Raw genomic sequence first — 13,413 nt, 5'->3', positions numbered from 1 at the left:
CCATCTCAATACGCCCTGATCTCGTACACTAATCGTATTGAACTTGGTGGGAATCGCTTCAGAACCTTCAATTCCTATAGTGAATGTATCAATAACTTTTCCTCATATATAACGGTTTATAAGATATTTCGTTCCAAACACAGGTATAAGGAGTTGACTCGAGTAAAGAGTCTCGGCGCGCTGCGCCCTGTACAGCCGGTTGCCTGTACTTGGCGCGAGACTCGACCGAGTCTCTTGATTAAGATCAATTAAGCTTATCAGTATTCAGTAACGTATTAACTGGTCGATCTTAGCAGGATAATATTATCAATATTTTAATTGTAAATAAAAATATTCACCTGATTTGGTGGAGATCCATTGGAACTGTAGTCGAACTCTTCTTTACCGACGGATCGTGGAATTGCCTTTCCGTACATTTCGGATTTTAAAGAGCGAAGTTGCTATTCAAATTTCGGTTGAGACTTGAGAAGTATTGAAAACACTAATTTTTTAATACAATTTCTGTGGATATGGTGGTCCGGTCGTTTAATGAGAACTGGTCAGTTCCCGCTTACGGTCGTCTATTTTAATGGCTGCGCCCTATCAAAAACGTAATAAACTGGTAATAAATAAAAATGCGATATCGTGCTCGCAGAGGAAGGCTGACTTCGGCCACTTTAAAAAGGTCAGGATGTTATCGGTCGTTATAATAATTTCACATGATACGTTTCATCATGGAGGCTGCTAATTGATATTTCACGAATCGTGGCAACTATTCACAAAATCAGGAGTCATCGGTCATTGATAAAATGAGCTATCTACGTCGCGCGTTACTTGCAAAATCATGAGATTTATATATATATTCTTGAGAAAGTTTTCTCATTGTGTCATATAAGGGAGAGATTAGGTTATTTCATCAGCAGCAATTATAATACAGGCACGATAAACTGTATTGGATAGCAACTAAGGTCTTATGGACATCCATAACATCTTACGGACATCCATGGGACGTTTGTATCAAATAAATAAAAGTGGATACACGTGTGTTATTTTCCTGGAGACAGTAACAGACGCTGCACTGTGCTTAGGGAAACCATAACTCCAGACTGGATTTTCCAGTAATCAGGTAAACACGTTAAGTAGAAACTGTCTTCGTTTGATTAATATTGCAAATGATGCAAAACAGGTAAAGTAGATTTGAAAGGAGAAAGAGAAAAGAAAATTATGATATTTTATCCGATGCACGTTCCTATTAATCAACAAACGGTTATACAATTATTCAGGTTATTGTAAATATTTCAGAACTAAGAAAAGAGCACTAATAAATATCTGATATCTCGGATTGCAATATTTAATAACAATATACAGATGAGTACATGTAAAATGTGATTTGACATATTGAAGGCTTCACGCATGCGCGCTAGATGCAGTTTATGGAATTCCCTAGATAAAATTTCTTTCATTATTTACGATTAAAGAATCAATTATTTCATATCATCAATGACAGATAAAGTACCTACAAACGATTGCATATGAGCAAAACACGATTAGTTTATAAAATATTTGAATGAGGGGCTAACATAAAGAAAAATTCCCTAGAAAATTAATTTTAATATTATAAATAAATGATGGACTATCAAACGTCGTGGATGCAATATCAAACACCTACAAACGACCTACAAACGATTGCAAAAAAAGTCATTCAAATCCGTTATAGATGAGGGGCTAACTACGTGGAGCCTACAGCCAGGCTACACGTTCGTGATTATGTTCAGCTCGGCTACGATGGGATAAGCATTATCGACGGAGACGATGATCATAAAATCTTACTCCCGGACTCGCCGCTCCGATTTAATCCCATGGTTTTGGTATCGCCTAAAACCGTAGCTTTGTGCATCTCCCTACTCGTCTCTGCGGCATGGCTGGCAAACAGGCATCTCCTTACTCATCTCTGTAGCGGATCTTGCAAGTCCGATAAGTAGATTTCTTAATAATAAGTAGATGTCTTAATAAACATTTCTGGCACATTATTTGCTAACGTATTTACAATGCTTTATTACCATCTGTCGGAACATTTCCTCATATGATAAAATGGAATTATTTCTCACCGTAAAGTGCTGTCTCCGTTAACACCGGCGGCGACTCATGAAACTTGACGAAGCAACAACTTAGTTTCAATACAGCTGGCAATAGCTGATGGTTGTGTCCTATTGAACTTGTTAAAATTTTTAAATTAATTGGTGACACTTCCTTGTATCTGTGATAAATTATCAAGATGAATATGTCTGTGGAGAAGAAGAAATATCCGTCGGCTTTACCAACAAATTGGCCGACCAGAGAGGAGGCATTAAGGAAAACTCAGAATCAACTGACATCCACTGGAAAGGTTGACGTTTATTACTACAGGTATAATGTGAACAAGTGCCTAAAATAAAGTTCTCTTTCAATAAATGGCATAGTGATTAGTTAATCAACATCTTCGTTGTTGCCCTTTTCAGTCGAGGAGTCAGAAATGATGCATCGTTAGTTCCTCCTATCAGACAAACTGCATCTATTTTTAAACAACCTGTAACTATTTACAAGACACAAAAAGACAAAGTTAAGGATATCAAGCATGGAAATCAAGAAAAGCCTAAGCAGGTGAGTTTGTAAATGTCTTATCGGTATAGTTTTTTATGTACAATCGTCATTCATTGATATGTAAATATATTCCATTAAGAATTGTATTTTATTATAGTCAATTATTAAAAGGATTCAAGGAATCTTTATATTAAAATTTGCAATCTATTATTCTTTGCACTTCTTTATAAAATGCACTATGTAGCTTGCACTAGATTTATATCATCGCTCAAGTTATGTTAAGATTTGCCATAGATAATTATGTACTGATAATATATTTAAACTTAGTGGTATTATATGTGAATATAGTTTATTTAATTGGCACTTACTTTGCCTTCGATATATTGCAATCAGTGTTTATTAACAGCCTAACGTATACTATTCACAAAATTGGTAAATACATTCAAATTACTCTAGCGTGGCCATAATACAATAATAAATAATTGTGCAAAAAGTTTGAAAAACTATCGAAAGAATACTTGTGAGCTTTATGTAATTATGGAATAAATTAAATGTAAAAATGAATTTTCCGAAATTGCACAGTATTCTCATGTGTATAAAAAAGTATTGCATGAGCATACACTTAAATAGTATTACTTAAAAAAATTAAAAAGCACATCCCTATTACCCAACATGCTACAACCATCAAATCATTCATTTGTTTAGGAAGGAGCTGAAAAAAGTGACAACAAACACGGTTCCCAAGATAAACCTAAGCAGGTAAATCTGTTTGGTATGATCATCATCATTGCCATCGGCATAGCTGTATTACTGTCCTCAGATTTGCTTGCCATATACCTTGCACTCCTTTAGCCTAAAAAAGTTCAACATTTATACCTATTCTTTATATTATATCCATATACCACAATATAATAGTGCATGTATGTATATAGTAAAAATATCCTAACTGCAATGGTGGTTTTAAAAATTCTATCATTATGCCAAACTTAAGTCTTGTCATTCTCACACAATTAGATTAATTTGCCACTCGCAATTTGAAATTAAAATATTTGGTGAAAAGACCAAAGATCCTTTTCTTGCAGGAATTTTAGTTAATCTTTAATTCAACAAATTTTCAGCTTTTCTGGGAGAAACGTTTGGAAGGTTTAAGGGCTTGCGACCCAGACGGCTACGAGTTCGACGGCATGGATTTACCAAAGACCTTGAAACCCGTAGGGCCCTACATCACTGAAGAGACGTTATTGCAAAGCGTTGCAACAGCACTTCATGTATCTTCCCAACCAGTAACCGGACAGATGGGCTCGAAAACCGCCCTTGAAAAGAACCCCGGTGTCTTTCTCAATCCGGATCAACCCTTAGTTCAGGTAAAATACACAGCTCCTCAACAAAAACATTGATTTGCCAGGAGGAAGATGCTTACTGCGTTGATATATTTTGTTTTTCAAGGCTGTTTGCATAGCGGACGAAGACATTAAGAGACAGGAGGATCGCGTCGCCGTAGCCAGGAAAAAACTTCAGGATGCATTAAGGGCTATTTCTGCTTAGACATTACTTTTCCTAACAGAATCATCTTCTTAAACCCTCCTAGTCTTTAAGCACCTTATAAGTTATGTGACAGCAATTTTCATAATAAATGTTTTCTATTAAAAAAGAAAAAAACCAGACAGGAAGAGACAAAAATTTGAGTAAGAAAATATAAAGATAACTATAATAGTACATTTTTACGTAAACAATGCAAGTAAATTATTGCATAAATCTGTCTGTGATAAGCTCCGTCTATGTTGTTTCATATTTAACAAACATTTCACACAATATTTGACGTATCCTCAGCGCCATTGATAACAACAAATATTTGTGACAAATGTTTACACGATCAAAACACTCTTAACTGTCCTATACGACTGCGTACAAAGATCCAAAGTTCCGCGCTTTAATTACAATAGCAAATTATATAATTCTAAAACACAAGTACACCGTCATAAATCCTCTAAAAATTTTTCTAACAAAAATACCGAAACCAAAATCTAGTTCCCGTTGAAAAACGCCAACGTAAGATCTAACGACTTCATTCCAACGGTACACGACTGTAGCCCTATAAAAAAATCGAGTAAGCATTCGACACAAAAACATTCAAAAACGAAAATCATTTATTAATGTGCAAAAAATGTCAAAAGGGACAATGTCATTTAAAAAAAAAGTTACATAACATCAATTACAAACCTAATACCAACAACGATAACAAGAGAATCAAAATAAGATTAAAAAATCCCAAAAATTAACTAGAACCGTTTACATGCAGTCTACCAAGAGCCCCAAAAGTGCCTAAAACAGCAAAAACCAGGTTTAACAACTCTCTCAGTATTAGAAATAATTTGAAGAACGACTTCTTCGCACGCAGTTACTTTCTTGAAAATATATTGCTATGTATATACTTCAGTATATACGAAGAGCCGGTCACAAAAGAATGCCCAGGTAGTCGCCTCTCAGGTAAGCGTAAGCCAGGTACGCCAGGTGGTAACCTCTTTTTTTATCCTTCAACCAACAGCTGTTTCCCTGTTCATAAAGGGAACTCTCCCTCATTGTCAACCGATCCGATCCGAACCAAGTCTCTCCGTTGCGTTTGCCCTGGGCACATGTCCCACTTTAAACGCTATTATAATTTATCAAACATATGACCGACGATCCTAAAGGCGTGGACGCTTCTAACGTCGCATAACACGTCTCACACGATTTCTCTCAGTGGCGTTATTATTGTCATTCTCAAAGATACAGAACAATTCCCCCAAAAACACGAGGTCTCTATCGACATTTTGAAAATCGTTTTATTAAGAGAACTCAAAAATTCAGTGAATCAATTTTAAAAGTATCTATATTTTATTATACAAAGTCATACCGTCTGAATATTATTATCTTCATTAAAAAATTTTTTTTTTTTATAAAAACATTTGTAGGTTACCCGACGTTTTTGTCAATTTATTAATTACCACCATACATATATTACTGAACATAATCATTTTTACTATACGCATTAGATCAAACTGTAAGTTCTCGAAGGTTCGCTGGATGGAATTTATACAGCGTTCTATGAGTATAAATAGAATATATATCTATATACGTGAGGTGCAGTATCGATCATTATACTCATAGATACATATCAGGGAGAGAAGAGAAGTTATAAATTCAACTTTTCAATTATATGTCAAACTTCGTGACGTCTACTGAAAATTTTTAAAAGAAAATATACCTAGCAATACTCTTACTGACAACAGTCCATGGTAAAACGTACGGATTGCAGATTTCCGATGTAACTGAGTATCAACGAGATTGTCGAGTGCCAATCACGTAATCATTGTTGACTGACTTTCTCCCAAGAGAAAAGAGAGAAGATACATGCACTCGTTACTATATCTATATACATCTAGCAACACTACTATACCAGGTCTGGTTGACCCTCAGGTTTCTTCTCTCTTTGGTACCTTCCGTCAGACAGGCTTCCGCCTGCGCCATTGTTCGATTCGGTTGCACAGGAAGAAGGGAATATATTTTACTATATATATATAGCAAAAAATAAATCAGCTCAAACCTATTGACGAGAAGTTCAAAAGAACTCGGTGCAGCCTCCCTTTAAGCACCGGTTGGGTCGTAGACGTTATAGCCGAAATCTTTTTCATTATGAGAACGCTTTTGATTTCATATGTAGTCATCCAGGAGTCTCCTTGCAAGGCAACCATTTCTTTGGCGAAAATTGGGTCTGACTGCGATCGATTTGTCCCTGAGAATCGATGCTCTTTATCTTGGTCCGTTTATCTGCGTTGATGCTAAAAAGCGTTTGTTTTATTAATATAAAATTGCATTGTCAGATAGGGAATGGTAATTGTAAAAATGGATATTTATAGTTTTGTCTTTTACGTCAAAGCGTAAATTTTGAACGATTTAATTTAATATGATGCCACTCTTGTGGATGTTAATTTTTTTAAATATTGAGATTGACTTATGTTTATTGATTTGTTGTTCGAGAAATATTTTAATATTTCTAGAATCAGTCGGATACGGTACGATGTCGATTATCTGATGCTTTTGTATCAATCAATAATCCAACGTAATAACTGCATCGACTAATGCATGGCAACGCGTAACAACAGCTACGTCGAGTCAGAGGCTAGCAATGCGGTTCTTTCATTCTTTTCTACCTCCAGAAAGTTACCGCCAACTCAGACAGACTCTCGTTTGACTCCTTGCCTGACTGCCTCTTCGTGTTCATCTGTTCCTCTGGGAGTACGTTTCACTAGAGACTTGGTGCTGGGACCTGGAATAGCTGTTAGATTGGCGGCGCTGATCGAATTCGAAAAAAAAATCTTACGTGCGTGTTGCGTATATGTCTCCAAGTGGGACTGTCTCAGGAATATATTGGGTCCAGGGTACGAGACCCTCAGGTCTGAAGGAACTTTTGCAAAGCGACGACAATGATTACAACCGGTTGACCGGTAGAAAAATAGCTGCTAGAACGAGACGGACTTGGTTAATGTCTGAAGTGAAATTGTCGTTTTATCAACATATAATAATTGAGGTTATGTCGAGTCAGGTCGATCTCGTCGATCCTTTAGGATAATTATTTTTTCACCTTTTTATGATATCACTATCTATCCTTTTGTACTGGTTACAATTTATGTATTAAACAGTTTTATTTGTTCGTCGGGACGCCTTTCGGGGCAACCGTCTTCGCGAGGCTGTTCACCGTGAATTCACTGTAGAAATATTTCTCGTGTATAGAATTTACTTATATTTTTTTATACATATTGTGAATTTGTGCTTTACTTGGTATTAAATTTGTTTCTTGGGTCGAAAATTTAAATATTTTTTGCTTAGGACACTGCAGTAAACTATTCAAAGGTGGATACGTACAGTGGCGCCGCCACCTTCAAAATTCTGAAGCTCGCACGTATCGGACTCTATCGAGCAACAGCGCATGCGCCAATATCGTGACAGCCGGTTGGCGGTGTGCAACGTTCAAAAATCTTGAGCGAATTTTGCCTCTTTCGTTATTTTCTTTTTGTTCTTACTTCATCCTCCCATCGCCCAAGAGACGTTCGGATGAGCGCGCGATATCGCGATTGAAAGTTTCGTGGCGACTAGTCGGGGCAGGTGCCCATGAAGCGACCGACGCCTGTTCGAGACAGCCTTGAACGTTCGGGTCGTTGCTTTGAAGCGATGAGAGGCGTCGCTCTGCGTTCCTCTGTTCGCTGCTTGTTTCATTCGTTCATTTGCGGCCTCACTCGCTCATGGTTACTCACGAAAACGTAACTGGTTCCTATCACCTGCGGTGCGAACGAACCCTATGACTTATCGACGAGCCAACAGATAACGCGAAGGGTTATTTACCACTATATATAATATTACATAGGTAAACCGATTACCCCGTACTGACATTATGGCAGTATGACTAACCTCAAATTTATCCCGAGTGCAGTCGATGCACCCGCGTTTAATATTCCCATGTGCGAATCTCAGGATTTAAAGGTTAAAGGACTGGTCCGAGGTTCTCAACTTTAGGGATCCGTTGTGAGAGTTCAAGGGCTGTAAGTACAGATGCTATTTTATTTTTAAAATTGAATTTACTTCTTCATTTTTTTTTCTCTTTTAGACGTTGCTATTTAATTTATCTTTCCCGTTAACTTTTTTCGGCCAATACAATGGCAAGAGGCTTTACGATAGTAAGCCAATGGACCCTGCTGAGACAATATAAGAGCCTCGATTTCAGTTCAAGGTCCGTAGACGTCTAGAATGTTTTTTAGATGGAATTTCTTTTCACTCCTAACGAAAGTACTAATCGTAGTAAAGGTGGAAAATAAATAGATAGTGTAGATAGATTCCATTAGATTTATATGTTCAAGGATTTAATCATTGAACGAGATGAATTTATTTTTTTAACTGATTATAGTCAGTGTTGGCCATAACTAACCACCGTAAATCCTATGTCGAGATTGGATTTCATGATCACGCTGGTTGGAGGTTTTACTTGAAACGTCATCGTGGTGACGATCTTGTGTCAGGTATGAATTCCTTGGGTAATAAATATGAATACGGGTAAAATCAGTGGACGGTGTCATGGAGATGCTACGATACGCTTCTCATTCCTTCTGGACCTTATTGCTGGTTCATTTCTGTATTCTTATCTCTGCCACGTTCAATGACTGATTGTCCACTGAAGAATCACCATAAAGCTCTGCTCATAAGGCTCCTATCAAACTTCTCAGTACGTCTTTTGTAGTTTGACGCTCGTAGTCGCCTGTTATTTAAAGAACCGTTCACCGATCCAATTATGCTTAACGATGGCCTTGAAAATATTAGAATTCAAAGAACTATGTAAAAAAAAAACAATCGACGACCCTCCATAAGGAGAAATATTCCTGGGTCCCACAAAATATCCTGAAAGACCCTCCAAAAGCAGGAAATCAGTTTTTCCTTTTGGCAACCACCGGTTCATCTTCATCTCACTCTTCCAGTTTAATAAATCAAAGAAAATAACAAGAGACGATCGGATCCTTCATTTCTATATCCAGCAACACTTAATTCCAAGATTTCTAAAAAGATATCAAAGACATAATACTTATCCCACAAAAATCATATAGTTATCAGTAACAAGATAAAACATTCTCATCCCCACCATGATAAAGAAAAAAAAACATAACCGGCATCGACCACACACAAGCCCCACGATATTTCATAAGAATTTTTCTCCGGTTTGCAAGATGCACTGGGTACGAGAAAAAAAGGGGAAGGAGAACAAAGAAATTATTGCTGCGAGTGAGGAGTCGAGAAAGAGAGGGAGAAAGAATCTACCTAACCGAGTAGTATATCGGCACTGATTAGGGGGTTGAAAAGAAGGATGAGCGTAAACGAAAAGTAAGAGAATTTTCAATGAAAAAAAAAAAAGAAAAAAATGTATCCCGGGGGTTGACGAGCCAGGCGAGCACAGAAGAGGGCGCCGTGAATGCGAAAGAAGGTACGTGGCTCGCTGGGTAGCTGGTATGATGGTGGGGAGGGGTGGTCCGGGTACCACGTGACCATCCCGACCAATAGGAGCACCGTAAACCCGGCGTCTGGCACATGGCGGCAGTGCCGCCTGCTCCGCAGTCGCAGTTCGTCGCAGTCAGTCGCAGTGGCATATTCGAGTAGGTAGTCGTACGCGCCTGCCTTGAGCTTTGCCTGTTAGCCGCCGCGACGCTCGGACTTCAGTCGGTCGGTGACGCCAACGTGATCACCATCACCATTCTCGCCCTTTGCTATAATAATACTAACCGAGTACGAGTAATAACTGATCGATGTACAAGAGAATACCGGTGAAGGACATCAACGAGAAACGCGTTTTATAACGTTTAACGTCGTTCGAGAAAAAATTGTGTGAGAGAGAGAGAGATAGAGAATAGACAGCCGCGATTTTCAAACGGAGAATAAGGAGAGTAAAGTCAGGACGGGAGAGAAAATTGGAGATAAGGAGATAACGGAAGGGAGTCCTGTGACAAAAGTCGAGATAGAAGAAGGGTATCTGCTGAGGATTTTACCTGCTGACGGAATAAATATTATATTACGGACGTTAGTTCGTGATACACAGAAAATACGTAGATACATATATATGTATATATATCGCTGTATATATGTATATGTATAATCGTAATCGCGTGACGTGACGAAAATTCGAATATTCGAAAGGGAAGAAACACGAGGAACGTTTATAATTTATTTTTCTACAGTGTGTATAACCTTTGTATACTTTGCCTGCGTTCGTAAGGAAACTCGCGGTACACAAGAAAAACAAAGGAACGTTTAACCAAAATTGTTGGTGCGGAAAGGAGCGGGTGTCAAACGTCGGCTACGTTCTACGTCTTATACGTCGTGATTTTCATCGTCGTCGAAATCGCAAACTGTTTGTCTCTGACGACGCAAGAGAACGTCTGATCCTCGTGGCACGTCTCTCGCGTGAATAAGAATCAGGTACAAGTGTGGGGAAAGAGAGAGAGGAACAAAGGAAGACGCGTAATTAATAAAGTGTATACAACAGTGCAAGAAGACTAAAGAGCGGAAGATAGAAAAGTCAGTAGAGCTTAATTAAAACAAAAGATAAATTAACGATTGAAATTTATCGATTAAATTCTGAAAGTGAATACTGTCTGTTCCATCCTCAGACGCTAATAGACCAGGATGCCGACGAGTATGCCGTCGAGTTTATTCAGCGAAATGGATCGTGGTGCAGCAGGCGGTGGTGCCGGTTCTCTCGAGGAACAACGCGCCCTGCAGTTGGCCTTTGAGTTGTCTATGATCGGATTTGAAGGCAGCGGAGGATGTCCTTCAGCAGGAACTGGCACAGGAACTGGATCGTCAAATGATTCTGATCCACTTCAAGCCACCCCGGCCAGCGTCTTCGAGGAAGCAAGATCTAAGAAGAGCCAAAACATGACCGAGTGCGTTCCAGTGCCGAGCAGCGAGCACGTGGCTGAGATCGTTGGCCGACAAGGTAAGATTGCTGACTACTATACTCAAATACAAGTGACGGGCTGACGTAATCTAATCTTAAAATATATAAATATTACAAGTAAAATCTCATCCTGCATTCCGTATTAATTTTATCGTATATCTTTCGTCAATTTTTCCAATTATTTCTTACGAAGTTACGCCTATGGGGCAGACTACGTTAATCATAGTCGTACCCGTGACCCTTTTTAAAGCCATTTTGATTCCGGTTGTTGACCGTCGTGTCATTTGACATAACTCGGATTCTTTGTCCTGTGAATGTGTAATACGCGTGTCAAGGTAACTGCTTAATAATTTGACGCTTAGGTTTCTCGTTTAGTTTTTACTTTGACTTTTAATTATATATTTCATACGGAAGATCAACGACATCTTTCACGTTTCCCCTCGTCCAGTGCACTTTTACGTTTGGATTTAACGATACGCTAGATTATCCAAAGCTCGCTGCAACTTGACCCCCCTTTATAAATGCGTATCCATTTTTTTCCGTCGCTCAAGTTAAATCAGCATTGTTTTCGATACGTGCGTCGCTCGACGACTTTCCTAACCTTGACACGAGGCGCGCGTCGCTCGTGCGATTTACGCGAAAAATCATGAACGATCATCGTCCGCTGCGAACGCGTCCCATTCACATGAATACTTAAATACAGCAAGGTATTGATTTGGTTTTGATTCTCGCCAACGAAATATTTAGCTTCGACCTATAATTACGTGAAACTCGTTCCTGTCTCTTATTAAAGAAAATATTACACGCAAACAATGAAAGCGACGAGTCGCTCGAACTCAAACGTCAAGGCGACTACGCAGAGAACCCAAAAGTAATAATCTCCCTTATCAGCCCAGGACCATACGAGGTAGACACCGGAAGTTTACCTCCGTAATGCCACCCCCCACAGGTCCCCTTATCTTTTTTTCGTTATTTCTCACTTTTATTTTTCTTCCTTCGTCCCGTCTCTCCCGTGGCAATGGCGCCCGACAGCCTATGACGCAATATCGAAGCGTCACTCCTCCTGGTCTGGCTTTCGAAGGTCTTGACCCTCGATGGAGAAAATAAAAAGTCTGACGTTCTCATAGAGATGCTCTTGATGGTTGCACCAATCTTTATTTCCATGCACGGTAGGACATATGCGGTATATATATACATACCCACGTACCAGAAGCTGCCGCCACTGTTCTGTTCCAGAAGATTCCATCTCTTCATAGCTTCATCCCATTTGGCTCCGTTCACAAGAATTCTTACGATATCTGATAAAATCCATACCGTCTGCACGGGAATGTAATTTGCACATGAATAAGTGTAGCTTGCAGTAGCCGCTGTGAAATTTTAGCATAATTCACGGGGGAGCCCTCCTTCAAGTCTCGTTTACATTGAACAGGTATACGAGCAAAGTTCGTAAAAGCATATCGATTTAACATGGACACGCAGTAAACAAGTAAAATTCTTTATTGCAAAAGGAAGAGTGTCCTTAGATGACGTATACGTTCTCTAACGTCTTTTATCTCTAACTTTTTCATTTTGAACGCTCGTCGACACGTTCCTGGACTCATGCGAACGCACGTTAATATTGGCACAAGGCTGAGTGGGTATCCTGGCTTCTTGAAGTTAGGCTCGTGCACGATATCCAGGTACGGTGACAGCCGATGGCTTCGATTATTATTCGATTCGATTGACAGACGTAAACACAGAGTCGTACACGTTAACAGTGACAGATTAGATTCTGATTAATCAGCGACAGAGATAACGAGGCACGCGGAATCTAATGGAAATATATTTATATAATTATAAAAGCAACGTCGTTCCGCTGATATTTTTCTTAGGGATGTAATTATAAATAATAATTTAAAATAAATATTACACGCGATCGTTATAGTAGGTCCAGGACACCACGTGTCGTTCATTGGGTTGTAGCCTTAAGGCTACGCCGCCGTTTGTAATTTTGGGCTGGCTCGAAATACGATATATGCTGCAGGTTACATGGAAACGCTCGCAGGACTCTCGTGTCCCCGGCTGCGCACGGCATACTGATTCGGAAGGAATTAGGATGGATTACTGTTACGTTACTCTGTCATATATCGCGCTCTGCAATAATAATAATGTCAGGCTTAGTTTATTCGATTCGTAATGTTACTCTGCGATTGACTGACGCAGCCGGTAGGAGCGTCGGGCAGCGTCTAGTGGGATTAGAGAGATTCGAGAGACAGGAGCGAAGGACAGATAGTGGCGTAAGTGTCAAGAAATGGTGAGAGGTTAGAAGAGAGGGAGAGAGGGGGAGAGAGAGAGAGAGAGAGAGAGAGAGAGAGAGAGAGAGAGAGAGAGAGAGAGAGAGA

The 13,413-nt window shown here is 39.2% G+C and overlaps 3 protein-coding genes and 1 long non-coding RNA gene across 9 annotated transcripts in view; 2 read left to right on the top strand and 2 right to left on the bottom strand.

The window, feature by feature from the left end:
• LOC107265544 (protein henna) overlaps window positions 1-529 on the bottom strand; it is an 8,171-nt gene extending 7,642 nt beyond the window's left edge. The window contains exon 1 of the mRNA XM_015735124.2: window positions 339-529. Within this exon, the coding sequence (XP_015590610.1) occupies window positions 339-416 (78 nt within the window). The 5' untranslated portion in view covers window positions 417-529. The remainder of the gene's footprint in view (window positions 1-338) is intronic.
• A 1,593-nt stretch (window positions 530-2,122) lies between these two features.
• Window positions 2,123-4,328, top strand: LOC107265545 (methyl-CpG-binding domain protein 2). 2 transcript variants are annotated; one of them, XM_015735127.2, is made up of 5 exons: window positions 2,136-2,385; window positions 2,478-2,619; window positions 3,265-3,318; window positions 3,678-3,923; window positions 4,006-4,328. In XM_015735127.2, exons 1-5 carry the CDS (start codon window positions 2,255-2,257, stop codon window positions 4,102-4,104), a joined length of 672 nt encoding a protein of 223 aa, XP_015590613.1. In that variant the 5' UTR covers window positions 2,136-2,254; the 3' UTR covers window positions 4,105-4,328. The 2 variants fall into 2 exon arrangements, with proteins under 2 accessions (XP_024938569.1, XP_015590613.1); XM_025082801.1 differs by lacking the exon at window positions 3,265-3,318 and having other exon boundaries at window positions 2,123-2,385.
• On the bottom strand, window positions 2,637-8,119 carry LOC112494032. 5 transcript variants are annotated; one of them, XR_003059104.1, is made up of 3 exons: window positions 6,750-7,680; window positions 6,143-6,377; window positions 2,637-3,412 (listed from the first exon to the last, which is right to left on the bottom strand). It is a non-coding gene; the product is annotated as an uncharacterized LOC112494032 (long non-coding RNA). The 5 variants fall into 5 exon arrangements; XR_003059103.1 differs by lacking the exon at window positions 2,637-3,412 and adding an exon at window positions 8,005-8,119 and having other exon boundaries at window positions 5,491-6,377; window positions 6,750-7,874; XR_003059106.1 differs by lacking the exon at window positions 2,637-3,412 and having other exon boundaries at window positions 5,491-6,377; window positions 6,750-7,304; window positions 7,375-7,695.
• A 1,579-nt stretch (window positions 8,120-9,698) lies between these two features.
• The window catches only part of LOC107265542 (RNA-binding protein MEX3B), a 28,555-nt gene continuing 24,840 nt past the window's right edge, over window positions 9,699-13,413 (top strand). The window contains exons 1-2 of the mRNA XM_015735121.2: window positions 9,699-10,650; window positions 10,743-11,071. Of these exons, the coding sequence (XP_015590607.1) occupies window positions 10,759-11,071 (313 nt within the window). The 5' untranslated portion in view covers window positions 9,699-10,650; window positions 10,743-10,758. The remainder of the gene's footprint in view (window positions 10,651-10,742; window positions 11,072-13,413) is intronic.

The sequence above is a fragment of the Cephus cinctus genome, unplaced genomic scaffold, assembly GCF_000341935.2.
Source record: "Cephus cinctus unplaced genomic scaffold, Ccin1 Ccin1_scaffold0228, whole genome shotgun sequence".
Classification (NCBI taxonomy): domain Eukaryota; kingdom Metazoa; phylum Arthropoda; class Insecta; order Hymenoptera; family Cephidae; genus Cephus; species Cephus cinctus.
This window is presented reverse-complemented; position numbering and strand designations above follow the sequence as displayed.